The sequence below is a fragment of the Gigantopelta aegis genome, chromosome 14 (assembly GCF_016097555.1).
Source record: "Gigantopelta aegis isolate Gae_Host chromosome 14, Gae_host_genome, whole genome shotgun sequence".
Taxonomy (NCBI): Eukaryota; Metazoa; Mollusca; class Gastropoda; order Neomphalida; family Peltospiridae; genus Gigantopelta; species Gigantopelta aegis.
Window position 1 is genome coordinate 36,503,211 of NC_054712.1, and position 17,345 is coordinate 36,520,555.

Below are 17,345 nucleotides of genomic sequence, written 5' to 3' on the forward strand. Positions count from 1 at the left end.
ACTCTAAATTTTATTTAATAATTTAGTAAAACTAATCCCATACCATTTGTATTTTTTACGTTTTCTAAAGTAGCGTTTTCCATCTTACGTGTAACAATAGCAAATCTAGGTCAGTCCCTGTAAATAGAGAACAATACATGAGTGCTTTAAAGGCATATTGTCACAGACCACTGACCTATTTAAAGGCATATTGTCACAGACCACTGACCTATTTAAAGGCATATTGTCACAGACCACTGACCTATTTAAAGGCATATTGTCACAGACCACTGACCTATTTAAAGGCATATTGTCACAGACCACTGACCTATTTAAAGGCATATTGTCACAGACCACTGACCTATTTAAAGGCATATTGTCACAGACCACTGACCTATTTAAAGGCATATTGTCACAGACCACTGACCTATTTAAAGGCATATTGTCACATACCACTGACCTATTTAAAGGCATATTGTCACAGACCACTGACCTATTTAAAGGCATATTGTCACAGACCACTGACCTATTTAAAGGCATATTGTCACAGACCACTGACCTATTTAAAGGCATATTGTCACAGACCACTGACCTATTTAATGGTCTAACAGAGTATTACCTGAACAAATATAATTTGATTTGTTCCTAAATGCACTTTATTCAACTATCTTCATGACCACCATATTCCATTTATTAATGACATTTTGTAAAAAATAATTGAATTATGGCAATGGTCCATAATTCAAAAACTAAAATTGCCGAGAGGGATGACATGGATTTCACTCCATCATGGTTCATTTAAGGTGATGCAATAGCTAGATTTGGTTTCCAACAATTAATGTAATTTTTATTTATTATCCATTTCTAAAGATATAAGGTCCTTAAATCCGTGACAGTATGCCTTTAAAATGTATCTAACGAGCGAAAGCGAGTTTGATACCTTTTTAAATAACGAGTTGTGAGATAAATGGTATCTAACGGACACGAATGTATTATTCTATTGCTTACATATCCTCAAAAACAGGTTTTAAGCAAATTTTAACATATGTTTCGACTAAAAGTTATTTACAGCCGTTGCACTTGTAGCTGATTTACGCGTCACTGACACAATGTAGGTTATCTATACGTCACAGTCTAATCGATTTCCATCGTGTAGTTTTTCATTGGATGTATGGCATTGGTGACCTGGGCCCCGTTCCACGAAGCGATCTTAGCCCTAAGATCAACTTAAGCGCATAGGGTAGCTATGCGCTTAAGGTAATCTTAAGACTAAGATCAACTTAAGTGCATAGGGTAGCTATGCGCTTAAGGTAATCTTAGGGCTAAGATCGCTTCGTGGAACAGGGCCCTGGTCATCACCTAAGGGCAGCCAAACGTATGTCTTGAAATTATTAACACAACCATGTGTAGCCAAAAATAACGCATGGTGTTCTCATCAATAGGTGTTAATATACCGCCTTAGTGTTTGCATTTGGCCATAGACAGGTGACAGGGCCACCTTATAATTTATGTTACAACTCAGTGGAAATTAGAAACATGTAAATACCAGTCTGGATGGAAGGTGGTAGTCAAGACAAAAGTTAAAAAGGACAATGGAAATAAACACAAAGAAAATAAGACAACGGGGAAAAGTAATTATTTTTTATCCTTTTTTTTTTCATTACCTAAGTAGGAGGGCGGAGCGTAGCCCTGTAGCAAAGAGCTCGACGTCGATCGATCCCCGTGGGTGGGCCCTTGGGGCTATTTCTAGTTACAGCCAATGAACCACAGCTGGTCTAACGAAAGACGTGGTATGTACTATTCTGCCTGTGGAATAATGCATATTAAAAAATCTCTTGCTACTAATCAGAAAAAGTAGCCCATTGCGTAGCTACAGCCGGGTTTTTTCTCTCAGTACATTTATTTCATTTGAACTTATTTTCGTGCGTATATCCAATTAAGGTTCAAGCACGCTGTGCTGGGCACAAACCTCAGCTCTCTGGGATGTCTGTCCATGACAGTGGGTTAGTGGTTAGTGAGAGAGAAGAGTGCAGTGGCTTTATACATACACATTGAGTCGTTAAGACTCGCTCTGGGTGGAAGCCGGGCTGCGAACCCTGTACCTACCAGCCTCATGTCCGATGGCCTAACCACGACGCCACCAAGGCCGGTATACTGTTACAAGATCGTGTTCATTGTATAAAGGACAATAAAGATTGAAGTGTTCGGAGTCTTTAATTATATAGTATGTCCGCATCTGATATAAAACGTAAACACCTGATACTAAGACGATGTCTACAATGTAATAGTTGTTCTCTTCTAGTACCCAGGCACTGGCGTAGGAAGCGGGAGGGGAGTGGCAGTGGGGCATGTGACCCCCACTTTTCAGATATTTTGCTTTATATTTGCTTTATAATAGTGTAAAAGTGTGTAAATATAAAAGTGGGAGTAGGGGTAAAAAAAGGCAACTGAAATATGAAAAAAAAAGGATTTATTAATGGATACAAATTTGGTATAATTAATAGCCAAAAACTAAATTTGTTTTACAGTTTGCGTATATCCAATTGTTTTGTTTTTGTTTATTTAAATTTGTACGCAATTTAGACGGCTCTCTAATCTAAAACTATTTTAATGGGACTATTAAGACAAATTTTGAACCAGATCTAAAATTAGTCCGAATTTAGAACCTTTTAATGGCGGGTTTATACGAGATGAAAACTTGGCTCACCATAAATTCAACTATATATTAAATTTATAATTAATAATAATTAATCACCAAGGTTTATTAAGGTACGTGTATATGTAAGGAGCGGGAAGTAAGGCAAGGTTCACAAGGTCCCAGATCACAGACATAGCAGTGTCAGGGATGGGAGCCCCAAATCACTACTGTACATACATGTATAATAAATATACAACACATATATCCATACACAAACGAATACGTACACACGTACCCGGATGTCCTCCGATACATACACCTATGTATATACATAGATTCACACATACATACACATACATATATGCAAAAAGGCATCAATGTAAGTGGGTACAAGAGTAGTAAATATACATACATGTAATTGGTTTAATCTGGGATATTATAAAGAGAAGATAAGAAAGAGGAGAAAGTGGTAGAAGACGAGATAAGGTTATACGTGAGGTGTATGCTTATTTTTGCTTGTTTTCCGCTATCTCCAAACAGGCCATAGACAAGAACAAACTTAAGCTAACATCATTAATTTCATTTAATCGTTATCATTAAATAAATTAGCCCATGGAGCCCATGGCGCCTATGGAGCCCATTGTTTATTAAACATTTCGTATTTGCAATTTTTATATAAAATAAATCTTTCTATTTCAAACATTTGCTTCAACAGATTTTTAACAACTTTGATTTCTAAATATTTTCTTTGTATCTTAGTTCCATGTACGTGCACTTATATTGCTGTCTGGAATGGCCCATCTTTTATATCTACCCTCTACAAAAATATAATGGACAACCCCTGCATGCGCGAAAGGTCCTTCAAAGCCTCTTTCGTCTCTTTGCATTGTACTCACAAATAATCGGAAAGATTAGCCTATTGCATGGCGGCATATAACAAAAAAGATCAAAGCTTTTTAATACTGTTATGAAGCTTTGATCTATTTTGTCATATGCCGCCATGCAATCTTTTATATGCAGCATCCTACAGACTTGATAGTACATACCACGGCTTTTGCTACACCAGTTATCGTGCACTGCCTGGAACGAGAAATAGCCCAATGGGCCCACTGACGGAATCGATCCTAGACCGACCACGCAGTAGGCGGGTGCTTTATCATAGGGCTACGTCGCGCCCCGAAAAGTACACTGGATACAGTTAAGAGGTGAAATTATTTACACCATAAAAGAAATATAAGAACTGAAGAATTTAACTTTTGTGATTAAACATTTTAAACAGACTTTTCATTTCAGTACTAACCCACATTGCTACATTAACATAAAATCTACAAAAACTACGTTTCAGTACACAGTAGTATGTACTTTATCACCACCTCTGTCCACCCCTACCCCCACCCCCACATCATTTTGGGCGTAAAACTTTATGAATGTCCCCAATGTACGTACACCCTGAGGGGTGGTTGTTGATAATACATACTTTGCGTAAAATGAACCAGTGTGTTATGAAATCAGTCACATTCTATCATTTTAGGGGGTTGTATGTGCTTTACCAATAAACTACACGACTTATATATCAAAGGTCGTGGTATGTACGGGTTTTTTCTACGGGAATGTACATATAAAAGATCCATTGCATTGTATTCGTTATTAGTAAACTATATGACTGCAGTGGATTTCATCTTTCTCTCTTTCGGACAAGTGTCACAATACCATATGTAACTGTAGTTAAAATGTGCAGAGATGTTAACAAAATATTCCTTCACCATATTTTTATACTTACTTTCATCAAAGACAGGGCAGAACAAAACATGTATTTTCATATACCAATGGTATGGAACTGTCTTGGACGGAAACAATCACAATGATCGGGCCCTGGCTACTGGACTACATCCATCGAGTCGAGTCGTCAAAAATCGCTCTGGCTGGGAACCGATACCAGTGTAGCATTTGATTTGCACTCCCCAAGAATATGTACTCCCCAGTCATTATTATACATACAATTTGCACTCCCCCAGTTATTATTATACATATAATACGCACTCTCCTTGAATTATGTGCACTCCCCTAGTTATTGTTATACATATGATATGCACTCTCCACTACTATGTTTAAATACTGAATACATTAATTGTCTCTTAAAAGAACTTTGGATTAATAATAATTCAAATGCTATTCAATGAATATAATCCACATTCATTTGCAAGGGCGGACCCAGGAACGTTTTGGCCTCCTTAGGTCCGCCCCTGATTCACATACCCATTTAGATTCGCCACTCAGATTTATGTAAACGTTTACAAAATGTACTGGCTATACAAACATGAAAAACACTATAACAAATAACATTATGTGAGTACTTAAAAAAATATTATTGCCTACATGTCATATAGACTAGGGGAATGTATATTATTCAGAGGGAGTGCATATTATACATATAATATAGACTGGGGGAGTGTATATTACATGTATAATATGCACTGGGGAGTGGTTATGCTACATATAATGTTGATGGGGGAGTGGAAATCCAGGGGGTCCAAATTATATGTGACACCGTGGTGCGAACCCTGTACCTACCAGCCTTATGTCCAATGGTTTAACCACTATACCACTGGGGGGGGGGGGGGGGGGGGGGTCGAGTCATGATACCTTACACATATCTGCTCGACGTAAGAAGAAAAAAAAACTGACACACCTCCACATCCGAAACCTGAATTCGTTCACGCCTCAGTGAATCAAGGCCACGCATCATCGTATAACAGTATTATACTGGGTGAATTAATGTCTCGCTGTAGCTAGCAAAAAGGCAGTTCGTTTATCGCTGCAGGCATTGCCTCAAGTGGTAACCGTGCCACGTCGTAATTTGGGAGAAGTTAATTGAAATGTAAAACACAAAAGTGCCAGTCGGAACGAAAGGTGGTAGTAAAGACAAAGATCACAAGACAATGGAAGTAAACACAAAGAAAATACACCAACGGGGAAAAAGTAATAACTTTCTGTTGTTTCTCCTCACCTGGGTCTCAACTATACGTTAGTTTCTTCAGCAAATATATACTGAACAGCACTGAAAACGCACCACCAATTGACGATAACAAATGTGAATGGGGCGTATATCAGCATTAAAAATATCAATGAATAAGTACCGTACTACCTTATAGACCATGCATGACGACGAATAACTTACAAAATCGATTGCCTGAACACTCCATGAAACATAACACCAAAACACAACATATTGCATGCATAGCATGAAAAACATAAATTGAATGCGCAAATCATGCTGATTGGGGCTATAAAAGATGGTCTCTGAAAAGCCACTTTCATTTATGAAGTAGTCTTTGAGGGAACGTTAAACAAGTGCTGGCAAGGTTGACAGCTGAGGAACGTAAACGTGCCGTAGGCATGCTTCAAATCGGCAATTCGAGTAGTCATCGCACAGCGGTTTGGATGCCACCATTGAACAATCACTAGACTCCACAGGAGATACCAGCAGACAGGATCCACCAGGGACCGTCCACGTCCATGCCAACGACGTGTTACGACACCACGACAAGATCGCCATATTGTTCGCCTCCATATTCGTGATCGAACGCTGCCAGCTACCAGGACTGCACCAACTGTTCAAGGTTGACGAGGGGTTACCAGCGCAGACACTGTGCGTCGCCGTCTTCGCTCTGCTGGGCTGCGTGCTCAGCGACCATATGTTGGACCTATCCTGACTGATCGACATCGAAATAGGCGCCGATGTTTGGCAGGAAGGTATCGTCATTGGAGATTACAACGTTGGCATGGTGTGCTATTCTCTGACGAATCCCGTTTCTATTTAAGGAATGCTGATAGTCGGTTGCGGGTGTGGAGAACGTTACCGCAATGACTGCCTTGTCCAGACGGATCGATGGGGTGGGAGTGTCATGGTGTGGGGCGGGATCAGTTATCATCACCGGACAGCGCTCCACATTTTCCGTGGCAGAATGAATGCCATTTACTACCGGGATAACGTCTTGCAAAATCACGTCATTCCCTTCTTTCATCAGCATCGGGATATGCACACATTTCAGCAAGACAACGTCCGAGCGCACACAACACATGTTACAACACAGTATCAGTCGAACACTAATGCCCCTTTGCTTGAATGGCCAGCACTGTCCCCTGATTTATCGCCAATAGAGTATCTTTGGGATTACCTTGGTGCATCGTCCACAAATGAATAACCTTAGAGAACTGGAAAACGCACTACAGCAGGAGTGGAATGCTATCCCCCAGAACACTATTTGCAGACTTATCAGGTCGATGAGAAGATGTTGCGTGGCTTGTGTTGCTGCAGATGGTGGTCATACGCGCTATTGACTTTTCATTGTGACCCTACGTGTCTTTCATACGTAGATGTTGTTGTCATTATCAATCATCCATCTCTTGCTGTTCACAACGAAAACATATATTGCTCAGGTATTCTTTTCGAAATCCAAACATTTCTTGGTGGTGCGTTTTCAATGCTGTTCAGTATATATATATATATATATATATATATATATATATATATATATATATATATATATAGAGAGAGAGAGAGAGAGAGAGAGAGAGAGAGAGAGAGAGAGAGAGAGAGAGAGAGAGAGAGAGAGAGAGAGAGAGAGAGAGAGAGAGAGATTATTACCTGAGTGTTTTTCGATATCGTCAATATCATATATTAGGAATACAAATTGTATTATGCGAGCCATTTTCAGGTTCTGTCGCAAGTGACTGGATAAAGGCCGTGGTATGTGGGAAAATGCATATAAAATATACCTTGCTGCAGTCATAATTACCAAATGTTTGACATCCAACAGCCGATGATTAATTAATCAATGTGCACTAGTGGTGTTGTTAAACAAAACACACAAATAAACTGTCGCAAGTGCTATGTCACGTTCATTTTCTATGATGATTATTTTCTCATGTTCATGTCCTGTTGTGTGTGCTATGTTATGTTCATGTCCTGTTGTGTGTGCTATGTTATGTTCATGTCCTGTTGTGTGTGCTATGTCATGTTCAGCTTAAGTCGTGTGTGCTAGGTCATGTTCAGCTTATGTTGTGTGTGCTATGTTAAGCTAATGTTTTGGTGTGTGTGTTGTGACAGTGCCATGTTCACGTTCAACATTCTGTTGGTTAGCTTAGCTTAGTAACTGGTTTAACGTGTCCATAGTCCATATACCTCTAGGGTTTCGAACACGCCTATCCCGAGTTCGGCCGGATGTCTGACTCAGGACAGGGATATTCTGTTGCAAATATTTGTTAACTGTATAGTTAATCAAAGTTCATAAATCTTGCTATCGTTTATGTTGAGGCCACATTCACTTTATTCACCAATTAACCTTACGTCTGATTACAATGTCTTTTGTTACTGGACTTTATCCTGGATAACTTACAATGATGTTTGTATCTGCAATATTGTTAATCCATGATGCCTGCATTAGGGCAATCCTGTAGATTTTCAAAGGCAGCTGAAAGGCGGAATTTGATCACCGTAACATATAATTAAATACATGTACATCCAAAATCAGTGTGATTATGCTTGCACTTTGGTCGTATATGCCACATACAACATTATTATGAATTAAAATTGTATCTACAAATACAAATTACATGTTGGATACTTTGCTTCAATTAAAAACATTTCAAAACAGATATTTGTTTTCCAAGAAAATTCACCAAAACAATGTCATGTTTATTATTATAATTATAGTACACATAATTAGCAAACCATACAAACATTAATGTTACTGCAATTCCTATTTATATATACAGACACCATTCTTGTCTGTTGCCAAATGGTTCGTTGCATGCAGTACTAAATGTTTTTCTTAAATAGACCGGGCTCTCACAAAGACAAAAGTCATATTATTTTTTTAGGATTCAAGCACATAAAAATATTGACATAATGTATGCTCTATTGTACTTCGCATTTGTAATTTCTATCACAGACCAACACCAAAGAATACATATGTGTTGTATTTGGCACATACGACCTGTGTCAGACTGTGTCAGATATAACGAACTGTATTTAAAAAGGGTGTATCTACCACACACGACCAGTCGTGGTCAATAATAATGGACAGCAAGCAAATCGGAGGAAAGTCGTATGTGTCAGTTACGTCTATTTTCGTGCAAATTGGTATCTGTGATTCACTTACGACCATTTAAATCCTTCTGTATAAGCGATGCAATTAGAGACACAGCTACGATTTTTTTGTGACAATATGACAAATATTTTGTACAAAGTTTAACTTTAATCCTATATCAAAGAATTATGGAGGCCATTACATTTAACTTTGATCACATATTTATTAAAGATCACAGTATGGGATCATTGGATTAATACTAATCACAACAACGAGCATGAAATCACCTTTGCGCAACTAAGCCCCAATTACATTACTTCTATTCACTATAATATTATTGTTTATATAATACAATGTTTTGATATTGGTTTGAGACACAAAATAATAGGGATTGTCCCACTATTAACTGGGGATGTCACGTTTTCATACTGTAGGCAAACTGAGTGTAGGCATACTGGGTTGTAGGCAAAATGGCTGTAGGCAAAGTGGGTTGTAGGCAGAATGGGAGGGAACCTAATCGGGGATGGCGATTCCGAATAAAGTAAAAAAAAGTTTGTTTTATTTAACGACGCCACTAGAGCACATTGATTTTTTATCTTATCATCGGCTATTGGACGTCAAACATATGGTCATTCTGACACTGTTTTTAGAGGAAACCCGCTGTCACCACATAGGCTACTCTTTTACGACAGGCAGCAAGGGATCTTTTATTTGCGCTTCCCACAGGCAGGATAGCACAAACCATGGCCTTTGTTGAACCAGTTATGGATCACTGGTCGGTGCAAGTGGTTTACACCTACCCATTGAGCCTTGCGGGGCACTCACTCAGGGTTTGGAGTCAGTATCTGGATTAAAAATCCCATGCCTCGACTGGGATCCGAACCCAGTACCTACCAGCCTGTAGAACGATGGCCTAACCACGACACCACCGAGGCCGGTCGCGATTCCGAATATGCAAAAAAGACATTTTAGGTCGTATCTGCCACTTACGACCTTTTAGCTCTCACGCGACGATATACATAAGATACTTTGTATTACTGAGTGTGCAAGTTTCAATATCAGTTTCTCGTTCCAACCAGTGCACCACAACTGGTCAAAGGCCGTGGTGTGTGCTTTCCTGTCTGTGAGAAAATCCATATAAAAGATCCCTTGCTGCATTAGGAACAATCCTCCGCCACCTACCGACCCGGTCAGACTGTTTGTGTTCTTTTCTCCCACCCACCCCAACCTTTTCCTGTCCTGGACGAAGGAGCCGGCCGAGGCCGGCACCTGTGCCCATGACAGGCGTGCACTAAAACAACATGCTCTGAATGTGAACGTTAATCCCTATAACATAACAATAGGAAAATTTTTAGCGGGTTTCCTCTGATGACTACGAGTCTGAATTACCCGTTTAATGTTTGACATCCAATAGACGATGATTAATTAATCAATGTGCTCTAGTGATATCGTTAAACAAAAACTTCACGAGATGAGATATAAATCATATTTGACTAAAAACATGAAATTTTCTATTTATTATATAACTTTTGGCAATTTACCTTTATTTTTAAAATGCCAGCAGCAAAATAGTTCCGGCTTTCTTACAGTGAAGATAACACTTTCTACAGTGACGATAACACATTTTAGAGTGAAATTTTCACTCTAAAATGTGTTATCGTCAGTGAGTGACTGATAACACTTTTATTTCACTGATATTTTAAGATATTTCACTAAATGTTATATAATAAAGTTATGCATTAAAATATTAACTTCGATAGAATGCAGTGGGCTTTTGATATTCTGGCTTCGGTGTCGAAGCTGAGGGCATATTAAAAAAATTATGGTCAACACCAGACTTAAAAATTCAAACTACATTAATAGTTTTCAATACCCATATCAATGTAGAATATGAAACAAGTATACATTTTTTAAGTCTTCCATTTAATGACTTTGTATCCAATTTTCTCAGTAAAAGTGGAAAGAATATCAATATATTTTGATGTCGGATGGAATGCAAATTAATACACACGAGCGTATACCAATTACATAGCATAGCATAGCATAGCATAGCATAGCATAATTTATTCAAACAATGTCAGTTCTCCATTTACAATTAAATAAAGTTTGTTAAAAGTTTACCTGATATAAATTAAAATAACCCTGCAGGGCTCGAAATAGCGGCCATCCGGAATGTGAAAAGCAGTCCATTGTGTAGACTACGCCGGTAAAAACAAAAATTAAACTTAAACTTAAAAAAAGAAAGAAAAAAAAAAGAGTAAATAAATATCGCAGGTCAATTTTCAAGATAAAACATTATGTAAGAAAGGAAAGAAATGTTTTATTTAACGACGCACTCAACACATTTTATTTACAGTTATATGGCGTCGGACATATGGTTAAGGACCACACAGATATAGAGGGAGGAAACCCGCTGTCGCCACTTCATGGGCTACTCTTTTCGATTAGCAAGGGATCTTTTATATGTGACATCTCATAGACAGGATAGTACATACTACGGCCTTTGTTACACCAGTTGTGGAGCACTGGCTGGAACGAAAAATAGTCCAATGGACACACTGACGGGAATCGATCCTAGGTCGATCGCGCATCAGGCGAGCGCTGTACCACTGAGTTACGTCCTGCCCCAAATTTATGTAGGAAGTTATTTATAATTTTCTATTTATTTCAGGCTGAGTTCGTGATTCTGTCATATTTTAATTTCATAATGCTCTAAAATATACTAGTATATACCAGGTCCTAATTTTACATACAGTCCCAAACCCTCCATTCACATTGGCTATTGGGTATCAAACATTTGGTAATTTTGATATATAGTCCTAGAGAGGAAACCCGCAAAAAAATTCATTAGTATCAAGAGATCTTTTATATGCACCATCCCACAGACAGGACAGCACATACAAGGGCCATTGATATACCAATCGTGGTGCACTGGTTGGAACGAGAAACAGCCCAATGAGCCCACCGCCGGGAATCGATCCTAGGTCGATCGCGCATCAGGCGAGCGCTGTACCACTGGACTACGTCCAACCCCTTATATGGACGAAGACAAAATAATAATTTTAAAATTCATCCTCGAGTGGGGATAGGGTGGAAGCACAAAACTCCTCCGCCCCAGGTTCCTGCTGACTTGCTGCCCCCTCTCCAACTCTGAAGATAATACACTTACCCCACCCCATTAAAAATCACAAAGGAATATATACAGACGCCTCTGTGACTTTGGGGATTGACTTATTCCCCTAGCATTCCCAAAGGAATTCAAATGTTTGTTTCGCAATTGCGTGGTGATCACGTTTTATTTACTTGGTGATTATTTATTGTCGACAAAGTACAATTTACAGCAAGCACTAAATATATAATGTATACATAAACGCAGGGACCACCGCTCTGTTTGCTTCAGTTAATAGTCAGCCTTTATCTCGGAAATGACTTTCCTATGAATCGGGAAATAACATTTCTTGCGTAGAAGAGTTATACCAGTGTAGATTGTGTATATTATAATATACCACTGAAAGCTAGGCAAAAAAAAAAAGCAAAAAAAAAGCAAAAAAAAAAGCACCCCAACATATTATTGTATATACAGTGAAACCTCTCAAACCGGACCCTCTGTAAACCGGAATCCCATCAAAACCGGACGTTTTTTCATGGCCCCTTTTTAAATATCTGTACAGAAGAGAACCTCTCTAAACCGGATACCTCTTAAAGGTAGTACTAAACCAAATAATTTCCGGCTGGGTCAAAGTCCTGTGATTGGTTATAATAGTTTCATCTGGGTAAAAAAAAAATCCAATTTTATTTCATTTAGTACAATGTGTCAAGTAGCCTTGTGCTTGAAACATGTATGGGGTACCTGTAAAAAAAAAAAGTACTCGAATTTTGTGCGGAACTAGGATAGTCATAGACGCTACCCGTAATTTCAAAAATGAGCAGCTTGACCCCCAATTTCTTCTGATTCACTTTAAGTGTGAGGAGTGACAGTATTTATATCCGTGGCGTTTATGTCGACTGATACGCTGCAGGTAGGAATTTTAGCTACATATGTTACTATTGTCGTCTGTGGGATTTGATTTGGTAGTATACACCCTAAAACCGGACTTTTTACATGGTCCACCGGCCTCGGTGGCGTCGTGGCAGGCCATCGGTCTACAGGCTGGTAGGTACTGGGTTCGGATCCCAGTCGAGGCATGGGATTTTTAATCCAGATACCGACTCCAAACCCTGAGTGAGTGCTCCGCAAGGCTCAGTGGGTAGGTGTAAACCACTTGCACCGACCAGTGATCCATAGCTGGTTCAATAAAGGCCATGGTTTGTGCTATCATGCCTGTGGGAAGCGCAAATAAAAGATCCCTTGCTGCTAATCGGAAGAGTAGCCCACGTAGTGGCGACAGTGGGTTTCCTCTCAAAATCTGTGTGGTCCTTAACCATATATATATTATGACATGCTAGTACTATGTTCCTTAGAAATGTATAGAAGATACTGAATTCTATCCCAAATTTTATATTTACTTACCATAACTATATGTGTGTGTGTGTGTGTGTATATATATATATATATATATATATATATATATATATATATATATATATATATGTATATGTGTATGTGTATGTGTATGTGTATGTATATATATATATATATTTATTACCCCAGCGGTCACTCATAACAGGGAAAATAAAAATCATAATTTCTCACTGAGAAATTATGATGCATTGGTCTAACGAACAATACTATTGGACAATTTGACGCTTACAAACCAATGACTTTGTCGGTACTAAATATGACGTCATCACGATTTGACAAACACACAAAATGACGTCATGTAGTTTAAAGAGTTTGCCTTTACGGGTCTCTGTTTTTGGTGTTAAATTAATAACAAAATATCATTTTAATGCAATTCATTATAAATTTGGAGCAGAATAAAGAGAACTTGTGTTTTTAAAAATTATCTATGAACGTGATTAAATTACAACGTTATAGTAATTCTCAGAACAGTGCGTAAAGTGGTTTACATCGTTCCTATACAGGTTGGCCTTCGTGCATGTGCGTCGAAATTAAAGGCTTTTAGAGAACAATAGCTGAGGTAATAAATAGAATAACAAACTCAGTACCAGTTATTATCAAATTTATGTCCCTCGCTAAAGCTCGTGACAACTGAAAATTATTTCACTCGGGACATATATTTTATAATAATTGGTAACTCGTTTATTATCATATATATATATATATATATATATATATATATATATATATATATATATATGCACACGCACACAGTATATATATACTTTTTTACACAGCTCTTTACACTGTTTTATTTGAACTTTTGATTTTTTATATTGATGTTGATCTTCACATCATTGATGCATTTACCTTAGTTCGACACGTAATAGCCGATGTACTATTTTTGTTTTTAGTATATTTTATGCTGTGGTGTCGTTAAGCATTCATTTATTTATTTATTAGGCATTTTCTCATTAATTGGCCACGGTGTCCCTTCGTTTGTCTTGGTACGCTAAATGCTCGTAGCCCAGTGGTAAAGCGCTCGCTCGATGCGCGGTCGGTCTGGGATCGATCCCCGTCGGTGGGCCCATTGGGCTATTTCTCGTTCCAGCCAGTGCAACACGATTGGCATATCAAAGGCCGTGGTATGTACTACCCTGCCGTCTGTGGGGTGATCCATCTAAAATATCCCTTGCTGCTAATCGAAAAGAGTAGCCCATGAAGTGGCGACAGCGGGTTTCCTCTCTAAATATCTGTGTGGTCCTTAACCATATGTATGACGCCATATAACGTAAATAAAATGTGTTGAGTGCGTCGTTAAATAAAACATTTCCTTCCTTCCTTCCATCACATTTTCCATATAACCAAGACAACTTTAATTTAGTAACTTCGACTTTGTCCCCAAAATGACCTCGTTTGGATACATAAAATATCATGGTGCGTCACAATATTATTTGTTGAGGCGGCATGACATTATTTCTGGTATAGATGGCGTGGTATAGATGGCGATGGTATAGATGGCGATGGTATAGATGACGATGGTATAGATGGCGATGGTATAGATGACGATGGTATAGATGACGATGGAACAGATGGCGATGGTATAGATGGCGATGGAACAGATGGCGATGGTATAGGTGGCGATGGAATAGATGACGATGGTATAGATGGCGATGGTATAGATGACGATGGTATAGATGGCGATGGTATAGATGACGATGGTATAGATGACGATGGAACAGATGGCGATGGTATAGGTGGCGATGGTATAGATGGCGATGGAACAGATGGCGATGGTATAGATGGCGATGGAACAGATGGCGATGGTATAGGTGGCGATGGAATAGATGACGATGGTATAGATGGCGATGGAATAGATGACGTGGTATAGATGGCGATGGAATAGATGACGATGGTATAGATGACGATGGAACAGATGGCGATGGTATAGGTGGCGATGGTATAGATGGCGATGGAACAGATGGCGATGGTATAGATGGCGATGGAACAGATGGCGATGGTATAGATGGCGATGGTATAGATGGCGATGGAACAGATGACGATGGTATATATGGCGATGGAATAGATGACGTGGTATAGATGACGATGGTATAGATGGCGATGGAATAGATGGCGATGGAATAGATGGCGATGGTATAGATGACGATGGAACAGATGGCGATGGTATAGGTGGCGATGGTATAGATGGCGATGGAACAGATGGCGATGGTATAGATGGCGATGGAACAGATGGCGATGGTATAGATGGCGATGAAATAGATGGCGATGGTATAGATGGCGATGGAATAGATGGCGATGGAACAGATGGCGATGGTATAGATGGCGATGGAATAGATGGCGATGGTATAGATGGTGATGGAACAGATGGCGATGGTATAGATGGCGATGAAATAGATGGCGATGGTATAGATGGCGATGGAATAGATGGCGATGGAACAGATGGCGATGGTATAGATGGCGATGGTATAGATGGCGATGGAATAGATGGCGATGGTATAGATGGCGATGGAATAGATGATGTGGTATAGATGACGATGGTATAGATGGCGATGGAATAGATGACGTGGTATAGATGGCGATGGTATAGATGACGATGGAATAGATGACGTGGTATAGATGACGATGGTATAGATGACGATGGAATAGATGACGTGGTATAGATGGCGATGGTATATATGGCGATGGAATAGATGACGTGGTATAGATGACGATGGTATAGATGGCGATGGAATAGATGACGTGGTATAGATGGCGATGGTATAGATGACGATGGAATATATGACGTGGTATAGATGGCGATGGTATAGATGACGATGGAATAGATGACGTGGTATAGATGGCGATGGTATATATGGCGATGGAATAGATGACGTGGTATAGATGACGATGGTATAGATGGCGATGGAATAGATGACGTGGTATAGATGGCGATGGTATAGATGACGATGGAATATATGACGTGGTATAGATGGCGATGGTATAGATGACGATGGAATAGATGACGTGGTATAGATGGCGATGGTATAGATGACGATGGAATAGATGACGTGGTATAGATGACGATGGTATAGATAGTGATGGAATAGATGACGTAGTATAGATGACGATGGTATAGATGGCGATGGAATAGATGACGTAGTATAGATGACGATGGTATAGATGGCGGTGGTATAGATGGCGATGGAATAGATAGTGATGGTATAGATGGTGATGGTATAGATGGCGATGGTATAGATGGCGATGGTATAGATGACGATGGAATAGATGACGTGGTATAGATAGCGATGGAATAGATGACGTAGTATAGATGACTATGGTATAGATGGCGATGGAATAGATGACGTAGTATAGATGGCGATGGTATAGATGGCGATGGAATAGATAGCGATGGAATAGATGACGTAGTATAGATGACGATGGTATAGATGGCGATGGAATAGATGACGTAGTATAGATGACGATGGTATAGATGGCGATGGTATAGATGGCGATGGAATAGATAGTGATGGTATAGATGGTGATGGTATAGATGGCGATGGTATAGCTACCGCGGTAAATTGGAAATAAATATCGACGCGCGCGCTGACCAGAGACTAGCAATATATTTTGTTTAACTTACATACGTTTTATTTTTGTTTAATGTCATAATGTTACCACTAGAGCACATTGATTCATCAATCATCGTCTGTTGGATGTCAAACATTTGGTAATTTTAGTGTTCGGTATTCGACCTGGAAATGGTAATCGAATATTTGATGGAAATGAGAGCGAATATTTGAATATTCGAATACCAACTAAACAACATCTGAATCATTAAACTGACTATGTTTTTATAGTTTGAATTGTGTATTAATAACCGCTAAAAAGCATAGTTACGAACGAAAACAAATAAAAATCATAATGCAGTAGTGATTGGTAGCTAACCTAGCTATGTATTTTGACTTCTCAAAATTATAAATACAAATATAAAAAATATGAACAACACTAAAACAGTATGACTAAAACAAATATGTACCGGAACCTCATGCAGAAAACCACCAGATCAGTTCACATTTTTTTTTTCTTTTTTTTTTTTTGCTCTGAACTATTTTGAGACGAGCTTTGAATTGCCGAC

General features: G+C 38.9%; 1 protein-coding gene across 1 annotated transcript; it reads left to right on the forward strand.

Moving 5' to 3' along the window:
* The first annotated feature begins 6,814 nt into the window (after positions 1-6,814).
* LOC121389218 (protein qua-1-like) lies at positions 6,815-15,759 on the forward strand. Its single transcript, XM_041520820.1, has 3 exons — positions 6,815-6,897; positions 14,699-15,066; positions 15,326-15,759. Exons 1-3 carry the CDS (start codon positions 6,815-6,817, stop codon positions 15,757-15,759), a joined length of 885 nt encoding a protein of 294 aa, XP_041376754.1.
* The last annotated feature ends 1,586 nt before the right edge of the window (positions 15,760-17,345 follow it).

What these genes read in the sequence shown, in the direction of transcription:
- LOC121389218 (XM_041520820.1), top strand. Translation starts at nt 6,815, where the DNA reads ATGAATAACCTTAGAGAACTGGAAAACGCACTACAGCAGGAGTGGAAT. An exon ending in ACTATTTGCAGACTTATCAG is followed by an intron (nt 6,898 to 14,698) that starts GTCGATGAGAAG and finishes TTTCTGGTATAG; the next exon opens with ATGGCGTGGTATAGATGGCG. An exon ending in CGATGGAATAGATGACGATG is followed by an intron (nt 15,067 to 15,325) that starts GTATAGATGGCG and finishes ACGATGGTATAG; the next exon opens with ATGGCGATGGAATAGATGGC.